The 22,105-nt window shown below is 56.0% G+C and overlaps 1 protein-coding gene across 2 annotated transcripts in view; it reads left to right on the top strand.

Annotated features, from left to right (window-relative positions):
- The window catches only part of LOC144601829 (sodium- and chloride-dependent creatine transporter 1-like), a 47,108-nt gene that overhangs the window by 16,377 nt on the left and 8,626 nt on the right, over window positions 1-22,105 (top strand). For both annotated transcript variants that reach the window (XM_078414290.1, XM_078414291.1), the window contains 8 exons: window positions 6,914-7,045; window positions 8,211-8,466; window positions 9,852-9,984; window positions 12,245-12,379; window positions 12,677-12,780; window positions 16,828-16,952; window positions 18,860-18,972; window positions 20,196-20,333. In XM_078414290.1, the coding sequence (XP_078270416.1) occupies window positions 6,914-7,045; window positions 8,211-8,466; window positions 9,852-9,984; window positions 12,245-12,379; window positions 12,677-12,780; window positions 16,828-16,952; window positions 18,860-18,972; window positions 20,196-20,333 (1,136 nt within the window). The remainder of the gene's footprint in view (window positions 1-6,913; window positions 7,046-8,210; window positions 8,467-9,851; window positions 9,985-12,244; window positions 12,380-12,676; window positions 12,781-16,827; window positions 16,953-18,859; window positions 18,973-20,195; window positions 20,334-22,105) is intronic.

The following is a 22,105-nucleotide window of genomic DNA, read 5'->3' on the forward strand; positions in this document are numbered from 1 at the left end:
GGTGGAGCAAAGTGGAAGATACAAAGTGCAGAATATAGTTCTCAGCATTTTTTTAGTTTAGTTTAGAGATACATCGCGGAAACAGGCCCTTCGGCCCACCGGGTCCATGCCGACCAGCAATCCCCACATATTAACACTGTCCTACACCCACTAGGGATAATTTTTACATTTACCAAGCCAATTAACCTACATACTTGTACGTGTTTGGAGTGTGGGAGGAAACCGAAGAACTCCATACAGACAGCACCCGTAGTCAGGATTGAACACGGGTCTCCGGCGCTGCATTCGCTGTACGGTAGCAACAAATTCTACCGCTGCGCCCCCGTGCCGCCCTGTCGCACTGTAGCGCACCAGTACCAGTGACAAAGTCCAATGTCTGCAATGGGGTAGAAGTGAATCGAACAGTACCCTAGCTTATGCAAGGTCTGTCCAGAAGGCTGAGAACAGAGGGGAAGAAGCTGTTCCTGAGTCTGGTGGTGCACACCTTCAAGCCAGACAGGAGCGGGGAGAAGATGGTATGACAGGGGTTGGACAAGTCTTTGATTATGTGGGCTGCTTTCCCGAGGCAGTGTGGTGTAGACAGAGTCGATGGTGGGGAGTCTGGTCTGTGTGATGGACTGGGCTACATCCACAACTCTCTGCTTTCCGGTGGTGAGAATTTATTGCATCACTAACTGCCCTCGAGCGTGTGAGTGTGCTGCCTCTATGCTATTAGTTTACTGTCGTTGTATGTACCAAGATACAGTGAGATACTTTGCATGCTATCCAGTCAAATTATACCAAACACGAGTACAATCAAAATCTGCAGAGTATTCTGTTATAGCTACTGAAAACATGCAGATAAAAGTAAAAGTGTAAGTGCCAGTAGATTGGAAACATTGATGTGCTTTCATGGCCCTAGCCTCAGTGTGGTTGGTCCAGAACAGATTGTTGGTGATGTTTACACCTGGGAACTTGAAGCTGTCTGCCATCTCCACTGACTGGGACAAGTTCTCCACCATGCTGCCCGGTCAATAACTAGCTCCATCCTCTGGCTGACATCGAGGGAGAGGTTGTTGTCCTGACACCATGTCACAAAGTTCTTACATAGAGCATGGAAACGTGTCCTTTGGCCCAACCTGCCCACACCGACCAACATGTTCCATCTACACTAGTCCCACCTGCCTACATTTTACCCAAATCCCTCTAAACCTGTCCTATCCATGTACTTGTCTAAATGTTGCAATAGTACTTGCCACAACTACCTCCTCTGGCAGCATGTTCCATATACCCACCAACCTTTGTGTAAAAAAGTAACCTCTCAGGTTCCCATTAAATATTTCTCCTCACCTCACCTTAAACCAGTTCTCGATTCCCCTACTCTGGGCAAAGGACTGTGTGTACCCAATCTATTCCTCTCATGATTTTGTACACCTCTGTAAGATCACCCCTAATCCTCCTGCGCTCCAAGGAATAAAACCCTAGCCTGCTCAATCTCTCCCTCGAGTCCTGGCAACATCCTCGTAAATCTTCTCTGATCCCTTTCAAGCTTATCATATCATATCATATCATATATATACAGCCGGAAACAGGCCTTTTCGGCCCTCCAAGTCCGTGCCGCCCAGCGATCCCCGTACATTAACATTATCCTACACCCACTAGGGACAATTTTTACATTTACCCAGCCAATTAACCTACATACCTGTACGCCTTTTGCCAATATCTTTCCTATAACATGGTGACCAGAAATGAACACAATACTCTAAAATGTGTCCTCACCACCTCCTATACAACTGCAACATGACCTTCTATATTTGCGACTTCTGTATTTAATTCTCTGTGTCCTGTACTCCGTCTCATTATTGTTTGTGATCCGGCCCATTGCAAACTCGGAGATGGAGTTAGAGCTGAGTTTGGCCATACCGTCGAGAGTATAGCAGGGGACCAGAGTGCATCCTTGTAGGTCTGACCCGAAACGTCACCTGTCCATGTTCTCCAGAGATGCCTTAAGCCCGTGTCCCACTAAGGTGATTTTTTAGGCGGCTACAGGTGACTAGGTTGTCGCCACACGGTTGCCGGGGTGTCGCCTGTACGGTCGTGAGTCGGCTCCAAAGAGTCGTAGCATTTTTCTGGTCGCCGCTGGATTTTGAAATGTTTAAAAAATTTCGGCGACTGTTGGTTTGACGCCAGTGATCGTAGCTTGACGTCTCCTGATGGGGGCGCTGTCGTAGGTTGTCGCCAGGTGACGTAGGTTGTCGCCGGTGCTGACTTCAGTGAATTCCATTGGCGACTACCTACGTCAACCGGAGACAGGTACCGGCATCAAAACCGGAGGCCAAAATGACGTGAATTGTCTTCAGTTGTCGCCAACAGGGTCATAGCTTGTCGTAGTTTGTCGCGGGTGGACATAGGATGACTTCAGTTGTCGTAGGTTGTCATCTGCGCGGTCGTAGGTGGAAGTCCTAAGTCGCGACGATTGGGTCGCCGGTTGTCGGCAGCTTGCCGTAGCTTGACATCGACTAGGTGGTAGGTTGTTGTAGCTTGTCGTAGACATTGTTGTAGCCTCAGGTTTTTCGGCGACCTGCTACGACTATGACAGTCGCCTAAAAAATCGCCTAAGTTGGACAGGCCCTTTACCCGCTGAGTTACGCCAGCACTTTGTGTCTTTTCCCCACATGTCAGTGACATCGGCTCCCAATTTACTCTCCTGAGCTCTGACTAATGTTGTAATCTGCCTTTCCCCAAATAAACTCCAGAAGCCCAGACCTATCCTGATTCATAACTATCTGAAAACTCCCTGCAGGCCAGGCTTGTGTCCTTCGACAAGGACCAGTATGGTCCCTCCTTCAATTGGACTGGGCTAAGCCTCTTGGCATTAAACAAGTCCAAGTACATATCGGGGAAGTTAAAGGTGGCGCTAGTAAACCCTGAAGCTTCTGCATAAATCCATAATCTATCTACATATAATAATAATAATAATGCATTACATTTATATAGCGCTTTTCATATACTCAAAGACGCTTTACAGGGATTTAGAGAACATAGGGAAGTGAATAAATAGATAAATAAGTAAACGAACAGGGAAAGGAGACAGAAGGTGAGGTGACCTTCAGTGGTTGAAGGCAGTACTGAACAGGTGAGACTTCAGTGATGTTTTGAATGTGGTGAGTGTGGACGAGTCTCTGACGGTTTGGGGTAGTGAGTTCCATAGGGTGGGAGCAGCGATGGAGAAAGCCCTGTCCCCCCAGGATCTGAGTTTGGTCCGGATGGGGGGGGACAGGAGATTGGCAGCAGCAGAGCGGTGGGAGTGTGCCTGTGGAGGAGGTCGGTCAGGTAGGATGGGGCCAGGTTATGGAGGGCTTTGTAGGTCATGAGGAGGATTTATATGGAGGGTGTAAGAGAGAGTGGGGCAGTGGGGTTAGTGTGGGATTGATACAGGGGTGTGGGGAGAGAGTGGGGCAGTGGGAGGGAATGGTGCAGTGGGATTAGTGTGGGGACACACAGGGTAGTGGGGTTAGTTTTACATGCAGACAATGAGCAGGAATATTAAACGTGCTTGAGGTGAGGGTTCAAGTCTGGTCGGCGGAGAATGAGATTCCTGTTGCGTTGTTGCCTGGATACTGGTGCGTGACCTCATCGGCGGGCACCAACCCCCACCCCACCCCCTCTCTCATGGTTTTTATCGCTTTTCTCCCATTCTCCCCCCGCCCGACTCTCTCCCTCCCCCTCTCTCTCCCTCCTCACCCTCCCCCCCTCTCCCTCTCCCCCATCCCCCTCCCCCTCCCCTCCCCTCCCTCCCTCTCCCCTCCCCCCCCTCTCCCCTCCCCCTCCCCCCCTCTCCCCTCCCCCCCTCTCCCTCTCCCCTCCCCCCCTCTCCCCTCCTCCCCCTCTCCCCTCCTCTCCCTCTCTCTCCCCTCCCCCCTCTCCCCTCCTCCCCCCCCCTCCCTCTCCCCTCCTCCCTCTCCCTCTCCCCTCTCCCCTCCTCCCCTACCCTCTCCCCTCCCCCCCTCTCCCCTCCTCCCCCTCCCTCTCCCCCTCCTCTCCCCTCCCCCCTCCCCTCTCTCTCCCCTCCCCCCTCCCCTCTCTCTCCCCTCCCCCCCTCTCCCCTCCCCCCCCTCTCCCCTCCCCCCTCTCCCTCTCCCCTCCCCCCCTCTCTCTCCCCCTATCCCCTCCCCCCCTCTCCCTCTCCCCCCCTCTCCCTCTCCCCCCCCTCCCTCTCCCCTCCCCCTCTCCCCTCCCCCCTCTCTCCCTCTCCCCTCCCTCTCCCCCTCCTCTCCCCTCCCCCCTCCCCTCTCTCTCCCCTCCCCCTCCCCTCTCTCTCCCCTCCCCCCCTCTCCCCTCCCCCCCCTCTCCCCTCCCCCCTCTCCCTCTCCCTTCCCCCCTCTCCCCTCCCCTCTCTCTCCCTCTCTCCCCCTATCCCCTCCCCTCTCTCTCCCTCTCCCCTCCCCCCTCTCCCCTCCCCTCTCTCTCCCCCTATCCCCTCCCCTCTCTCTCCCTCTCTCCCCCTATCCCCCTCCCCCCTCTCTCTCCCCCTCCCTCTCTCTCCTCTGTCCCATTTGGGAATGCCCCATGTAGCGGGGGATTGATTATTGTCAGTGTGGAGCTCTCTGTAGCGCAGTGTCTCCCCCACCCCCTCCCCCTCAAGGTGACCCCACTCCAGTTGGCGATCCCGCCCACACCCGTCTCTGCTGCTCTGGGACCAGTCCCGGTGCGGGTCCCCGCCGCCGCCACCGGCTACAATTGGACTAGAGGCGGCGATGAATGGAGGGAGGGAGGAGGCGGGTGGGAGCGGCGCGCAATGGGCGGGTGGATCAGCCTCAGACTCCGACCCCGGCCCGTCTGTGCTCGGCTCCCCCTCTCCCCCCTCCCCGGCCGGGGCTTTTGTCTGCACAGCGTCGCAGCCAACCCTCTCCCACCCTCCCCCACCCTGCCAGCACCTGCGCCAGCCCCCTCCCCCCTCCTCTCCTCTCCTCCCCCTCCTCTCCTCCCCTCCTCTCCTCTCCTCCCCCTCCTCTCCCCTCCCCCTCCTCTCCTCCCCTCCTCTCCTCTCCTCCCCCTCCTCTCCTCCCCCTCCTCTCCTCCCCCTCCTCTCCTCCCCCTCCCCCCTCCTCTCCTCTCCTTCCCCCTCCTCTCCTCCCCCTCCTCTCCTTCCCCCCTCCTCTCCTCCCCCTCTTCTCCTCCCCCTCTTCTCCTCCCCCCTCCTCTCCTCCCCCTCCCCCTCCTCTCCTCCCCCTCCTCTCCTCCCCCTCCTCTCCTCCCCTCCTCTCCTCCCCCCTCCTCTCCTCCCCCTCCTCTCCTTCCCCCCTCCTCTCCTCCCCCTCTTCTCCTCCTCCCTCTCCTCTCCTCCCCCCATCTCTCCTCCCCCTCCCCTCCCCCTCCTCTCCTCCCCTCCTCTCCTCCCACTCCTCTCCTCCCCCCTCCTCTCCTCCCCCCTCCCCCTCCTCTCCTCCCCTCTCCTCTCCTCCCCCTCCTCTCCTCCCCCCTCCCCCTCCTCTCCTCCCCTCCCCTCTCCTCCCCCCTCCTCTCCTCCCCCCTCCCCCTCCTCTCCTCCCCCTCCCCCTCCTCTTCTCCCCCCTCCTCCCCCTCCTCTCCTCCCCCTCCTCTCCTCTCCTCCCCTCCCCCTCCTCTCCTCCCCTCTCCTCCCTCTCCTCTCCTCCCCCTCCTCTCCTCCCCCCTCCTCCCCTCCCCCTCCTTTCCCCCTCCCCCTCCTTTCCTCTTCCTCCCCATCCTTTCCTCCCCCTCCCTTCCCAATCCCCTCCTCCACCTCATCCCCTGCCCCCCCTCTCCCTACCCAAGCCCCTCTCTTCTCGTCCTCCCTCCTCCTCTCCCACCTCTCCCTCTCCTCCCCCTTCTCCTGTCTGCGTGTGTGCGCTCCCAGACCACCTGCTCTCACTACCCAGTGAACACTGAACAGTACAGCACCGCAACAGGCCTTTCGGCCCACAATGTCCGTGCTGTACATGATGCCAAATTAAACTAATTCCACAATTACTATCTCCTTCCATTTCACGCCTCAGTTTCAGTTTATTGTCATGTACCGAGGTACAGTGTTGCTAACCAGTCAACGGAAAGACAATACATGATTACAATTAAACCATTCACAGTGTAAGGGCACATGAGAAAGAAATAACATTCAGTGCAAGGTAAAGTCCAGTAAAGTCTGATAATCCGAGGGTCTCCAATGAGGTAGTTGGGAGGTCAGGACCACTCTCTAGTTGTGGTAGAATGGTTCAGGTGCCTGATAACAACTGGGAATAAATGGTCCCTGAATCTGGACGTGTGTTTTCACATTTCTGTACCTTTTGCCCGAGGGGGAAGAGGGAGTCTAAATGCCCCTTAGTGATAAGAGCATAGAACAGCACAGGAACAGGCCCTTCGGCCCACAATGACCATGCCAAACATGATGCCAAGTTCAACTAATGTCCTCTGCCCCCGTGCACTCTGACCCTGTGCTCTCTGACCCCATGCTCGATCACCCTGTGATCTCTGACCCCCATGCTCACTGACCCTGTGATCTCTGACCCCCATGCTCACTGACCCTGTGATCTCTGACCCCCATGCTCACTGACTGTGATCTTTGACCCCCATGCTCACTGACCCTTTGATCTCTGACTACCATGCTCACTGACCCTGTGATCTCTGACCCCCATGCTCACTGACCCTGTGATCTCTGACCCCTATGCTCACTGACTGTGATCTTTGACCCCCATGCTCACTGACCCTGTGATATCTGATTCCTGTGCTCTCTGACCCCCATGCTCACTGACCCTGTGATCTCTGACCCCCATGCTCACTGACCCTGTGATCTCTGACCCCCATGCTCATTGACCCTGTGATCTCTGACCCCCATGCTCACTGACTCCTGTGCTCTCTGACCCCGTGCTCTCTGACCCTGCACTCACACCTGTCTCTGTTTGCCCTCCCTCTCTGCCAGGAGTTTTCCTCATCCCATACCTGCTGATTGTGATGGTGGGAGGGATACCGGTCTTTTTCCTGGAGATTGCACTGGGACAGTTCATGAAGCAAGGTGGTGTTGGTGCCTGGAACATTGCACCTCTCTTCAAGGGTGAGTAGCTCACCGGTCTGACACACAGGAGCCCCTGGGGGTGGGGGTGGGGGTGGGGGTGGGGGAGGGTGTATGGGTGAATGGGGGTGGCAGGCGAGATGGGCCATGGACTGTACCTGGCGTTACACTCAACACTGTGTGGTGGCGTGTGGATGGCACCGTGTGTTAACGCGTGGGCTTTGTGTGTTATAGTGTGACATGCACCCTGTGCCCACTCCATTTTCACCTTAAACAGGGGTATAAGGGGAGAGGTGGGCAGAAGGAAGCGGAGAATCTCCCTTATCACCTGGGTAGTGGTTAAAGAAATAACGCATGATAGGAGGCTGAGAGGCGATCTCATAGAGGTGTAGGAAATCAACAGGGATTAGATAGAGTGAATCCAGTCTTTTACCCAGGGTTGGGGAATCAAGAACCAGAAGGCATAGGTTTATGGTGAGAGGTGAATGGTTTAATAGGAACCTGAGGGGCAACGTTTTCACACAGAGGGTGGTGGGTATATGGAACGAGCTGCCAGAGGATTTAGTTGAGGCAGGGACTATGAGAACATTTAAAAGACACTTGGACTGGTACATGGATAGGAAAGGTTAGAATGATATGGGCCAAACGTGGGCAGATGGGACTGAATGATATGGGGCATGTTGCCTGGCATGGAAGGGCCTGTTTCTGTGCTGTGTGACTCATCTTTAGTTTAGTTTCTTATTATTATTATTATTGTCACATATATTGAAGTACAATGAAAAGCTTTTTTATTGCATGCTCTCCAGTCAGTGGAAAGATTATACATAATTACAATCCAGCCATCCACTGTGTAAGGGTATAATGTTTAGTGCAAGATAAAGTCTAGTAAAGTCCAATTAAAGATAGTCCGAGGGTCTCCAATGAGGTAGATGGGAGGTCAGCACTGCTCTCTAGAGGGTGAGAGGGTGGTTCAGTTGCCTAATAACAGCTGGGAAGAAACTGCCCCTGAATCTGGAGGTGTGCGTTTTCACACTTCTGTACCTCTTGCCTAATGGGAGAGGGGAGGAGGGAGTGACCGGGGTGAGACTGGTCCTTGATTATGCTGCTGGCCTTGCCGAGGCAGCGTGAGGTGTAGAAGGAGTCGATGGAAGGGAATGTTGGTTTGTGTGATGGTCTGGGCTGCGTCCACAACTCTCTGCCTCCCCAGGTCTGGGCTTTGCCTCCATGGTGATTGTCTTCTTCTGCAACACTTACTACATCATGGTGCTTGCCTGGGGCCTGTACTATCTCGTCCACTCCTTCACCAACAACCTGCCCTGGGCCACCTGCGGCAACACCTGGAACACTCCGGAATGTACCGAGGACTTCCGGCACAGTCTGTGCCACAACAGAACTGCTGGCAACTTCAACGCCAGCTGCCAGGAGTTGGCAAATAAACAGTCGCCCATCATCGAGTTCTGGGAGTGAGTCCATGTCCCATCTCTCCCCCCTCACCCTCTACCTGCTCCCCTCCCACAGACACCACACCCGCTCCCCACCCTCACCCTCTACCTGCTCCCCTCCCACAGACACCACACCCGCTCCCCACCCTCACCCTCTACCTGCTCCCCTCCCACAGACACCACACCCGCTCCCCACCCTCACCCTCTACCTGCTCCCCTCCCACAGACACCACACCCGCTCCCCACCCTCACCCTCTACCTGCTCCCCTCCCACAGACACCACACCCGCTCCCCACCCTCACCCTCTACCTGCTCCCCTCCCACAGACACCACACCCGCTCCCCACCCTCACCCTCTACCTGCTCCCCTCCCACAGACACCACACCCGCTCCTCACCCTCACCCGCTCCCCCTCCCCCTCACCCACTCCCCCTCCCCCATACCCGCTCCCCAACCTCACCCGCTCCCGCCTCACCTCACCCGCTCACCCTCACCCGCTCCCGCCTCACCCGCTCTCCCTCCCCCTCACCCGCTCTCCCTCCCGCTCACCCTCACCCGCTCCCGCCTCACCTCACCCGCTCACCCTCACCCGCCTCACCCGCTCTCCCTCCCCCTCACCCGCTCTCCCTCCCCCTCACCCGCTCACCCGCTCCCGCCTCACCTCACCCGCTCACCCTCACCGCCTCACCCGCTCACCCTCACCCGCTCCCGCCTCACCTCACCCGCTCACCCTCACCGCCTCACCCGCTCTCCCTCCCCCTCACCCGCTCTCCCTCCCGCTCACCCTCACCCGCTCCCGCCTCACCTCACCCGCTCACCCTCACCCGCCTCACCCGCTCTCCCTCACCCGCTCTCCCTCCCCCTCACCCGCTCCCCACCCTCACCCCTTCCCCTCACCCGCTCCCTCCTCACCCACTCCTCCTCAACCTCACCCGCTCCCGCCTTACCCGCTCTCCCTCCCCCTCACCCGCTCCCCCTCAACCTCACCCGCTCCCCACCCTCACCCCTTCCCCTCACCTGCTCCCGCCTCACCCTCACCCGCTCCCCCCTCACCCACTCCTCCTCAACCTCACCCACTCCCGCCTCACCCACTCCCGCCTCACCTCACCCGCTCTCCCTCACCCTCACCCGCTCCCCCCTCACCCGCTCCCCACCCTCACCCCCTTCGCCTCACCTGCTACCGCCCTCCATCCCACAGACGCCTGCTCCCCCCTCACCCTCACCCACTCCCCATTCCACAGACACCACGCCCGCTGCCCCCACACTGTCACGGAGTGAAGCTCCCTGTACACCGCCCCTTCGCCCTCTCCCCTCCCCGTTGAATCCCCGGTGGGTGTGGTGCCACGCTCCGTGTCCTGGCCGCGGGGTGCCGAGGAGGTGGTCTAACGCCGACGTTCCCGTGTGCAGGAGGAGGGTGCTGAGGATCTCGGGTGGGATCGACCAGATCGGCACCATCCACTGGCAGATGCTGCTGTGTGTCCTGGCCACCTGGGTCATCGTCTATTTCTGCATCTGGAAGGGCGTGAAGTCAACGGGGAAGGTATGAGGCAGCATCTGCATGTTCACAGTACACGGCTGTCTGCCTACACATACGGCTGCTCGGGTTACACGCTGTGCTGCTCAATATCCCACAGACACAGGGATATGTGGGCAGAATCACTCAGTCTACTCTCCCATGTACCACTGTCATTGTGAACATCTACCTGAATGAGTGGCATTGCTAACATTTGAATGAATTATCTGGTCTCAGACACACGCTTGTGATCACAAGTGAGGTTGTGTAGACCAGTCAGTGCCTGTGTAATCTCTGAATAAAGGTCTGGGACTTTATTCCTTGGAGCGCAGGAGGCTGGGGGGTAATCTATTTGAGGTGTATAAAATCATGAGGGGAATGGACAGGGGTGAGTCATTTACCCAGAGTAGTGGAATCAAGAACCAGAGGACATGGGTTTAAGGTCGGATGGGATAGGAACCTGAGGGGCATTTTTTTTCATACAGAGGGTGGTGGGTATATGGAACGAGCTGCTGGAGGAGGTAGTTGAGGCAGGTACTATCACAACATTTAAAAGACATTTGGACAGGTAAGTGGCTAGGAAAGATTTAGAAGGATATGGGCCAAACGCAGGCAGGTGGGACTGGTGCAGAGGGGGCATTTTGGTCGGCATGGGCAAGTTGGGCTAAAGGGCCCGATTCTGATGACTCTGACTCGATGTGAGGTAGAGTTGAGAGTGAGAGCACACGGCAGCATCTCGGGGAAGTGGGTGTGGAGGAGGTGGTTGTTTCAGGAGTCAGATAGCGGTGGGGAAGAAGCCGGTCTTAAGTCTGGACGTTTGGGCTTTCAAGCTCCTGTATCTTCTCCCTGACAGTAGAAGATGGAAAAGGGAATGGCCCCTGCCCAGGAACAAATGGTTGGGACGGACAGAGATGGGTGGGCATGCCGTGGACATGCTCACCTGGGGGTGGGGAGAGTAGGCTTGTTGAAGGCCCTCACTCCCTCCCTTATTCCCTCATTCCTCTCCCTCACTCCCTTCCAATACTCACTTCCTCACTCCCCCTTTCCTTCCCTCCCCCCTTCCTTCCCTCCCCGCCTTCCTTCCCTCCCCCCTTCCTTCCCTCTCTCCTTCACTTCCCTCTCTCACTCCCTTCCAAAACTCACTTCCTCCCTCCCCTCTTCCTTCCCTCCCCCCCTTCCTTCCCTCCCCCTTCCTTCCCTCTCTCCCTCACTTCCCTCTCACTCCCTTCCAAAACTCACTTCCTCCCTCCCCTTTTCCTTCCCTCCCCCCTTCCTTCCCTCCCCCCCTTCCTTCCCTCTCTCCTTCACTTCCCTCTCTCACTCCCTTCCAAAACTCACTTCCTCCCTCCCTCCCTCCCTCCCCCCTTCCTTCCCTCCCCCCCTTCCTTCACCGCCCCCCCTCCGTCCTTTGCTCCCTCCCCTCGCTCCCTCACCCTCATTGTAGGTTGGTGGGAATGTGCCCAGCTCCATCCTCACTGTCTCCCCTGTGTCATAGAAACATAGAAACATAGAAAATAGGTGCAGGAGTAGGCCATTCGGCCCTTCGAGCCTGCACCGCCATTCAATATGATCATGGCTGATCATCCAACTCAGTATCCTGTACCTGCCTTCTCTCCATACCCCCTGATCCCCTTAGCCACAAGGGCCACATCTAACTCCCTCTTAAATATAGCCAATGAACTGGCCTCAACTACCTTCTGTGGCAGAGAATTCCACAGACTCACCACTCTCTGTGTGAAAAAAAAAATTCTCATCTTGGTCCTAAAAGACTTCCCCCTTATCCTTAAACTGTGACCCCTTGTTCTGGACTTCCCCAACATTGGGAACAATCTTCCTGCATCTAGCCTGTCCAACCCCTTAAGAATTTTGTACGTTTCTATAAGATCCCCCCTCAATCTTCTAAATTCCAGCGAGTACAAGCCGAGTCTATCCAGTCTTTCTTTATATGAAAGTCCTGCCATCCCAGGAATCAATCTGGTGAACCTTCTCTGTACTCCCTCTATGGCAAGAATGTCTTTCCTCAGATTAGGAGACCAAAACTGTACGCAATACACCAGGTGTGGTCACACCAATGCCCTGTACAACTGCAGCAGAACCTCCCTGCTCCTATACTCAAATCCCCTCGCTATGAATGCCAACATACCATTCGCTTTCTTCACTGCCTGCTGCACCTGCATGCCTACTTTCAATGACTGGTGTACCACGACACCCAGGTCTCGTTACATCTCCCCTTTTCCTAATCGGCCACCATTCAGATAATAATGTTTGTGTCTCCCTGTGTGCCTAGGTGGTCTACTTCACTGCGTTGTTCCCCTACTTGGTGCTGGTCATCCTCCTTGCCCATGGCGTGTCACTGCCCGGAGCTCTGGATGGCATCATTTACTATCTGAAACCAGACTGGTCCAAACTGGGTGAAGCGCAGGTAAGCCAGTGGCGCCCCCTCCCTCCCGCTCTGTGTAGTTGCTCTCTCGCACCCTCTGCTCAACCTGGGGTTTTGCTGTAAAACGGTGTTTGTCTCTTCGAGCTGTTGTCCAGCTTCCTCATGGTGGATTCCAGGGCCCGGAGCTCGAGGGGGGCGAAGGGAGCAGGGCTTAACGTAACCGGGTGACTGGGGCATTTAGTGTAGTTGTTGGTCTTTGTGCCCAAGAGTAGGAGCCACATCTGAGCATTCCGCTGTTGCCTTTATAGAATGTTTTATTTTACTTGGTTTCTCTTGAAGGTTTGGATTGATGCAGGAACCCAGATCTTTTTCTCATATGCGATTGGATTAGGAGCACTTACAGCACTAGGCAGCTACAATCGTTTTCACAACAACTGCTACAGGTAACCTAGCCACAAAGGGCCGCCACTTTGTTCAAAACTTTGCCTTATATTTTTCTCCAATCCACCAGACTGGGGCTGACAGAGGAAGGGGCCGTGTCGGAGGAAGGGTCCGGACCCCTACCCTGGTGTACACTCTCACCCTCCCCACCCCTGGGTGATCACTATCCTGCCCCTCTCCCCGCTCCACGGGTGAGGGGCAGGGAGAACATCTGGCCAGAGTACCGCCCCGGCCATTCCCAGGGTGGTGTGGGCTGGGACCCAACCCAACTGGACATGCCAGGCTATGACTGCCACTGGGAGGGCACATCTGTAGTTGCCAACCTCTGGCAGTGGGTGGGCACATCTAGAGCTGCCAAGCACTGGCAGATGGAAACATCTGGACTTGCCAGGCAATGGCACAGGGTGGGTCACATCTGGAACTGCCAAGCACTGGATCAGAGTGTGCCACAGCTGGAGCTGCCAGGCTACCACTGGCACAGGTTGGGCACATCTGGAACTGCCCATCACTGGGAGGCAGAGTCACAACTGGAGCTGCCAGTGGTACCACTGGCACAGTGTGGGCTATAGCTGGAACTCCTGGCACTGGGCGGGCACAGCTGGAAATGGCAACTCTTGGAATGGGTAACAGCTGGAATATCACAGCTGGAATTCCCCATTGATGGCGTCTCACGCCAGCTGTGAACAAACCACGCATTCCTACAGCAACAAAGCAGGCCATTCGGGCCATCACAGCTCTGCTGGTTCTGACAGGGTCTCCAGCAACTCCCTACCCCTCTCCCCACACATCTCCCTCACCCCTCACCCCATACCCTAAACGCCATCCCCTGGATTGGTGGTGCCAGTGACTCGTTCTCTCACTGACCAGTGGGGTGCTGGAAGGACATCAGGTCCATGTCAGGCCGGAGGATCAACGGGGCCAGGCATGACCATTCACTCACCCCTCCCCCACCATGGCCCCTCACCCTGGCCCCGTCGCCCACCCCATGGCCACACCCACTCCCTGCTTTGGCCCCGCCCATTCTCTGCCTGGCCCACCCATTCCATACACTGACCACGCCCACCTTCCTATGGCCCCGCCCTGCCTACATGGCCCCACCCACTCCCCGCCATGACCCCACCCCCGCACCACTAACCTCACCATGCAACCCCAGAATCCCCTCCCCAACTACCCCAATGTGCAAAACACCCAGCACTGCCCCTCACCCACCCTACCTGCCCACACCCACTCCACACCAGTAACCACCCCACTCAACACGGTGATTGATGGGCAACATGGACTTGGTGGGCCGAGCGGCCCGTTTCCATGCAGGCTCAGTGATGCAACTGACTCACAGCACCAGGCACCCTGGTTCGATCCTCTCCTCGGGTGCTGTCTGCATGGAGTTTGCACGTTCTCCCTGTGACTGCGTGGATTTCCTCCCACATCCCAAAGACATGCGGGTGTATAGGATAATTGGCCTTTGAAAAATTGTCCCTAGTGTGTCGGGAGTGGATGCAAAAGTGGGATGGCATGGAACTAGTGTGAACGGGTGACCGATGGTCAGCGTGGACAGAAGGGCCTATTTCCATGCTGTGTCTCTAAAACTAATCCTCTGTAGACCACCACTACCCCCTCCCCCAGCTGCGACCTGTCCACCTCTCATCCACTTCCCTAATCATTCCCTCACCCCCAGCCAATATACCATTCTTTCAACCGTTCTCCACCCCCTCCCCATCCTCACCACCACTCCACATCACTCCCTCCCACATATCTTCCCAGTGACTTCCCAGCTGTGTTCCTAACCCCATTGCTCCCCTTCCATCAGTGTGCCCGGAGGTCCAGCAAAACTCCTCTCCCCACCTGAGCCACCAGCTTCAACCTTCCTTGGCTCTTGAGTCTGTTGATGGAAGAGGGTTGTTGATGCTACTTCACCGAGGAGTTTCCCGAGACTCTTCTTCATCCCAACGATGGAGCCCAGAGCCATCCTCTCGCCAAGGAGCTCTCCAGTTCAGGGATTGGATGATGATGTGAATACTGAATCCTTACCGGTTTGTTTCTCCACCTGTGGTTGGCCAAAGGCATGCTCTGGTTCCTCAGAGGCTTCTCCAGGTCCCTGAGACTGGATGTACATCCTGATATCTCCACCCTACGACCTGCACAACGTCTAACCAGATCATTACTATCTTCCTTTAGAAGCCTGCAGCTGATGGCCACTGGAATGCCACATCCCATCCTTCGTTACTGAGCTCCCCAAAAGCCAGTCCGAGCCATGACCCGGCTCCTGTTATTACTTCCTGCTCCGCCTTCCTCCGGGACTTCACGCCAGGGGCAGTGGGACACTGGGACACTGGGAGGCCAGTGGACATGGGTGGACATTGCAGCTGAGATCAATTTTGCCATCATTGAGATCCCCAAAGTTGTGCAGATGGCTGAGGTCCCTTCTCAGCTGCTCCAAATGTGTCTTCTGGCACCTCTGGAATGAAGCTCAGGACTAATAACTGTCCAGTCAGATACTGAGCCAACTGTCCACCACATCTGGATTCGGCATTGCAAGGTCTTTAGCCTCACTCTCACCCTGGGTGCCAGGATGTCCCAGTGCCACTCTGTGTCACCCACAACCCAGGCTGCCCCTTGGCACCCTACCCAAGCTGGGGTATCTCTCTGCTCTTCCACACCCCACTGCCGCAAGGATGTCACCCCTCGATGGGACACGGATCGGCCAAAGATCCCATTCCGTGTCCCCTCACCCTCTCTGGAGCGGGCCCGCGTGGAGCTCTGACCACCCAGTTTGGGCAGAGATCAGACCTCATTCTCTATCCTACATTGATGATGTTTCACTCGGGCTGGCTCAGGCCATCAGACCTGAGGCCATCAGACTGACCACACAGTTCCTTTACACTTTTTCTATTAACTGCTCACATTTTTCAGAACCAGAGTCAAGATTTATTGCCAGGGTCTGACTGTGCAGACCCAGTTCTTAAAGAGAATTGAGCGGCTTGGACCACGGTTATCTCTAATATGAACTGTCTTCTGTTCCCCTCTCCCCACCTCTGCTTCCAGTGGACCTGGGGTCCAGTCACAGTCTGGAATGAAGTGAGTTGCAATAACCTGGCACCAGGCAATCAGACCGTGTTGGTAGGGACGTACACGTAACACGGGGTGAACCAGTAGGGAGTTTCGTGTAACATGGGATTGCAGCAGTAGGAGGTTACATGTAACATTGGTTTACGCCAGGTGAGAGTTGCGTGTAACATGGGTTTGCACCAGGAGGGATTTATATGTAACATGGGTTTGCACCAGGAGAGAGTTACATGGAACATGGGTTTGCACTGTTAGGGATTTGCGTGTAACAGGGAATGCACATAGGGAGTTACGTGAAACATGGGATTGTAATAGGAGGCAGTTACATGTAACGGGTTTGCACAGGTACGGAGTTGCGTGTAACGTGGGTTTACACAGGTATGGAGTTGCGTGTAACATGGTTTTGCACCAGTGGGAAGTTACATTAGACGGACTTGTGTCAGTAGGTAGTTACAGGTATGTGCCAGTGAGGTTTGTGTGCTGTAGGGAGTCACAGCAGGATGTCTGGGTGGGTGCAGAGGGTGAGCCTGGGTGGGGAACCTCAACCTCCGTCCTTGCTGCCACCGCTCAGCCCAGTGGCCGGTACGTCCATCTGTCGGTCAGCCTCCCTCTGCCGCTCCCTGCACCACCCTCTCTCTCTCTCTCTCTCTCTCTCTCTTCACTGCTCTAGCGTTACCTGTCGATAGGTCTGGAGATTTGCCTGCTATTAACTTGCTCTTGTGTGTACCCTACGCTTCCTGTGTCGTTGGCTGTCGAGCATCTCTGTATCCTGAGCTCCACTGTGCTCGGAGACTGCCTCCCGTAAGACCGTAATGCCTCACCTCTGGCTCTTGACTCCTGGCCCACTCTGGAAGAGCGGATGGTTGTGTTTCAGGAGGAGCTCTTGGGCTAAGTATTGTTGAGATTGGAGACTGATTACAAGTGTGGTGAACTGAGCAGTGGGAGCCTGCCCTGACTGCCCTGTGCCTGCCTGCTTCCTTTTGCAGAGACGCCTACCTCTTGGCTCTGATTAACAGCACCACCAGCTTCTTCTCGGGGTTCGTTGTGTTCTCCGTCCTGGGCTTCATGGCGTCCGAGCAAGGAGTGGACATCTCAAAGGTGGCAGAGTCCGGTGAGAACTCGGTGTAGACACAAGCAACCGCAGGTGCTGCTCTACCAAGGAAACACGTAAAGTGCTGGAGTAACTCAGTGGGTCAGGCAGAATCTCTGGAGAACATCGATAGGTGACGTATCGGATTGGGACCTTTCCTCAGAATCTGAAGAAGGGACCTGATCCAAAACGTTCTAGTTTTAATCCAAACCTCTAGTTCTGGACAATTCCGCCTCTGACTAACTATGTAGAATGAACTACAGATGCTGGTTTAAACCAAAGATAGACATAAAAAGCTGGAGTTACCCAACGGGACAGGCAGCATCTCTGGAGAGAAGGAATGGGTGACGATTAGGGTTGAGACCCATCTTCAGACTCAGGCAGTCTGAAGAAGGGTCTCGACCCAAAGCGTCAGCCATTCCTTCCCTCCAGAGATGCTGCCTGTCGCACTGAGATACTCCAGCATTTTGTGTCTATCTCTGACTAACTATCCTACCAATGCCCCTAGTTTTTATAAAACTAGGTTTTACCCCTCAGCCTCCTGCGTCCCAGTGAGAATAATCCCAGTCTATTGAATCTCCTTATTACCACAGCCCTCCATTCCAAGTAACTCCCTGGTAAATCTCTCCTGCACATGCTACTTCCTGTAGACTTGGAACCTGAACTGCACTCTCCTCCCACATCCTGCAAGTTGCCCCTTGGGTGTGGGTGACAGGTAGAATCAGGGGGAGTTGATGGGAACCAGCGGAGAATAAAGTGGAATGGATGTAGATGGTCAGCATGGACCAGATGGGCCGAATGGCCTGTTTCCAGTTTGTGACTGACTAACAAGCAAAGAGGAAAGAAGGAAAGTGGTCTTTTACCCACAGGGTAGGGGAATCAAGAGCTAGCGGACAGGTTTAAGGTGAGAAGGGGAAGGAACCCGAGGGGTACCTTTGTCACACAGAGGGTGGTGGGTAAATGGGACGAACTGCCAGAGGAGTGGTTGAGGCAGCTCGTTTAGACACAGACAGGTACATGGATCGGATAGGTTTAGTGGGATATGACCAAATGCGGGCAGGTGGGACTAGTGTTGATGGGGCATGATGGTCCACGTGGGCAAGCTGGCTGACCGACCTGTTTCCGAGCTGTGTGACTTTTATTTAAAATATCTTTGTACTCTGATATAAACTGGGCAGAAATCCCTGGAATTTTGATGGGGGGATGTGAGGGGAGACTTTGTTCAAAAAGGGCTGTTGACAAAACTCCCACACACCAGCATCCCAGGCACTCCAACAATTCAGGTCGGGCAGCATCTGTGGAGGAAAATGGTCTGTCAATGTTTCGAGTCGGGCTGGAGGGAGGGAAAAGGTGGAGAGGAAGGAGGGGGGGGCAAGGTGATGGAGAGGGGTGAGTGAGGAGTGGGCAGGAGGTGGCGAAGAGTGGGCAGGAGGGGGTGAGGAGTGGGCAGGAGGTGGTGAAGAGTGGGCAGGAGGGGGTGAGGAGTGGGCAGGAGGGGGTGGGGAGTGGGCAAGAGGGGGCGAGGAGTGGGCAAGAGGGGGCGGGAGGGGTGAGGAGCGGGCAGGAGGGGGTGGGGAGTGGGCTGGAGGGGGTGAGGAGTGGGAAGGAGGGGGTGAGGAGTGGGAAGGAGGGGGTGGGGAGTGGGCAGGAGGGGGTGGGGAGTGGGCAGGAGGGGGTGAGGAGTGGGCGTGAGGGGGTGGGGAGTGGGCGTGAGGGGGTGGGGAGTGGGCAGAAGGGGGTGAGGAGTGGGAGTGGGCGTGAGGGGGTGGGCAGGAGTGGGCGAGGAGGGGCGTGAGTGGGTGGGCAGGAGTGGGTGAGGAGTGGACAGGGGGGGTGAGGGGTGGGGGTGGGGAGTGGTCGTGAGGGGGTGGGGAGTGGGCGTGAGGGATTGAGACCCCCATACTGAGATGAGCTCTCTGCCGCTGCAGGGCCAGGCCTAGCCTTCATCGCGTACCCCAAGGCCGTCACCCTGATGCCTGTCGCCCCCCTCTGGGCCGCACTCTTCTTCTTCATGCTGCTCGTGCTCGGACTGGATAGTCAGGTGGGTCACCCCCCCGGACACCCCTCATTTTCCCTTGCCCCCTCCTTAACTCCAACCCTGAACACTCCTCCCTCTCGCCCCCCAAAATCCTCCCCCCCTCACACTGTGGGAGGGTGGTACTGAGGGATGGTGGTACTGTGGGAGAGGGGGGCTCTGAGGGAGGGTGGTACTGAGGGGGGGGGGGGGGGTGGTACAGAGGGAGGGGAGCACTGTGGGAGGGGGCACTGAGGGAGGGGTGGTGTTGGGGGGGGTACTGAGGTAGGGTGGTACTGTGGGAGGCAGGGCTCTGTGGTAGGGAGATACTGTGGGAGGGGGGGTCTGTGGGGGGATGGTACTGTGGGAGGGAGGGCTCTGTGGGAGAGGGGGGGCTCTGTGGGAGGGGGGGCTCTGTGGGAGGGGGGGCTCTGGGAGGGGGGCACTGAGGGAGGGTGGTACTGGGGGAGGGGCAGGTCTGTGGGAGGGTGGTACTGTGGGAGGGGGGCTCTGTGGGAGGGGGGCTCTGTGGGAGGGTGGGGTTCTCTGGGAGGGTGGTACTGAGGGGGGGTGGTACTGTGGGAGGGGAGCACTGTGGGAGGGGGGCTCTGTGGGCGGGTGGTACTGAGGGAGGGTGGTACTGAGGGAAGGGGGCTCTGTGGGAGGGGGGCTCTGTGGGAGGGTGGTACTGAGGGAGGGGAGCACTGTGGGAGGGTGGTACTGTGGGAGGGGGGCCTCTGTGGGGGGGGGGGTTCTGTGGGAGGGGGGGGGTACTGTGGGAGGGGGGGTACTGTGGGAGGGGGGCTCTGGGAGGGTGGTACTGTGGGAGGGGAGCACTGTGGGAGGGGGGCTCTGTGGGAGGGGGGCTCTGTGGGAGGGTGGTACTGAGGGAGGGGTGCGCTGTGGGAAGGGGGCTCTGTGGGAGGGTGGTACTGAGGGAGGGGTGCGCTGTGGGAGGGTGGTACTGTGGGAGGGGAGCACTGTGGGAGGGGGGCTCTGTGGGAGGGTGGTACTGAGGGAGGGGTGCGCTGTGGGAGGGGGGCTCTGTGGGAGGGTGGTACTGAGGGAGGGGTGCGCTGTGGGAGGGTGGTACTGTGGGAGGGGGGGTTCTGTGGGAGGGTGGTACTGAGGGGGGGTGGTACTGTGGGAGGGGAGCACTGTGGGAGGGGAGCACTGTGGGAGGGGGGGGGTTCTGTGGGAGGGTGATACTGTAGGAGGGGAGATGCAGTAATCTGTCTCACCCCTGGCAGTTTGTTGGTGTGGAGGGGTTCATCACAGGGATCCTGGACCTGATTCCGACCTCGATGGCGGGCGGTGTACGGAGGGAAGTGGTGGTGGCCATCTGCTGCCTGGTCTGCTTCATCATCGATCTGTCCATGGTGACCAACGTGAGTGAGAGGGAGGGGCAAGCGGTGAGGTGGGGGATAGAGGGGAGGGGAAAGTGTGATGGAGAGAAGAGAGGGGCAGAGGAGGGGAGGGAGGAATGGGAGGAGAGAGGGAAGAGGGGAAATGTGGGAGGTGTAGAGAGGGAAGGAAGGGGAGTTAGGGAGGGGGGAGCGGCTTGAGGGAGAGGGGAAAGGAGGGGATAGGATAGGCAATAGACAATAGACAATAGGCGCAGGAGTAGGCCATTCGGCTCTTCGAGCCAGCACCACCATTCAATGTGATCATGGCTGATCATTCTCAATCAGTACCCCATTCCTGCTTTCTCCCCATACCCCCTGACTCCGCTATCCTTAAGAGCTCTATCTAGTTCTCTCTTGAATGCCTTCAGAGACTTGGCCTCCACTGCCTTCTGAGGCAGAGAATTCCACAGACTTACAACTCTCTGACTGAAAAAGTTTTTCCTCATCTCCGTTCTAAATGGCCTACCCCTTATTCTTAAACTGTGGCCCCTGGTTCTGGACTCCCCCAACATTGGGAACATGTTTCCTGCCTCTAACGTGTCCAACCCCTTAATAATCTTATACGTTTCGATAAAATCTCCTCTCATCCTTCTAAATTCCAGTGTATACAAGCCTAGCCGCTCCAGTCTTTCAACATATGACAGTCCCGCCATTCTGTGAATTAACCTAGTAAACCTACGCTGCACGTCCTCAGTAGCAAGAATATCCTTCCTCAAATTTGGAGACCAAAACTGCACACAGTACTCCAGGTGCGGTCTCATTAGGGCCCTGTACAACTGCAGAAGGACCTCTTTGCTCCTATACTCAACTCCTCTTGTTATGAAGGCCAACATTCCATTGGCTTTCTTCACTGCCTGCTGTACCTGCATGCTTCCTTTCAGTGACTGATGCACTAGGACACCAAGATCTTGTTGTACGTCCCCTTTTCCTAACTTGACACCATTCAGATAATAATGTGCCTTCTTATTCTTACCACCAAAGTGGATAGCCTCACACTTATCCACATTAAACTGCATCTGCCATGCATCCGCCCACTCACACAACCTGTCCAAGTCACCCTGCAACCTCATAGCATCTTCCTCATAGCTCACACTACCACCCAGCTTAGTATCATCTGCAAATTTGCAAATGTTACTTTTAATCCCTTCATCCAGGTCATTAATGTATATTGTAAATAGCTGCGATCCCAGCACCGAGCCTTGCGGTACCCCACTAGTCACTGCCTGCCATTCTGAAAGGGGCCCAATTATCCCCACTCTTTGCTTTCTGTCTGTCAACCAATTTTCTATCCATGTCAGTACCCTACCCCCAATACCATGTGCTCTAATTTTGCCCACTAATCTCCTATGTGGGACCTTGTCGAAGGCTTTCTGAAAGTCGAGGTACACCACATCCACTGACTCTCCCCTATCAATTTTCCTAGTTACATCCTCAAAAAATTCCAGTAGATTAGTCAAGCATGATTTCCCCTTTGTAAATCCATGCTGGCTCGGAACGATCCTGTTACTGCTATCTAAATGCTCAGCAATTTCGTCTTTTATAATTGACTCCAGCATCTTCTCCACCACTGATGTCAGACTAACTGGTCTATAATTTCCCGTTTTCTCTCTCCCTCCTTTCTTAAAACGTGGGATAACAGTAGCTACTCTCCAATCCACAGGAACTGATCCTGAATCTATAGAACATGGGAAAATAATTACCAATGCGTCCACAATTTCTAGAGCCACCTCCTTAAGTACCCTGGGATGCAGACC

This window comes from Rhinoraja longicauda, chromosome 17, assembly GCF_053455715.1.
Source record: "Rhinoraja longicauda isolate Sanriku21f chromosome 17, sRhiLon1.1, whole genome shotgun sequence".
Lineage (NCBI taxonomy): Eukaryota > Metazoa > Chordata > Chondrichthyes > Rajiformes > Arhynchobatidae > Rhinoraja > Rhinoraja longicauda.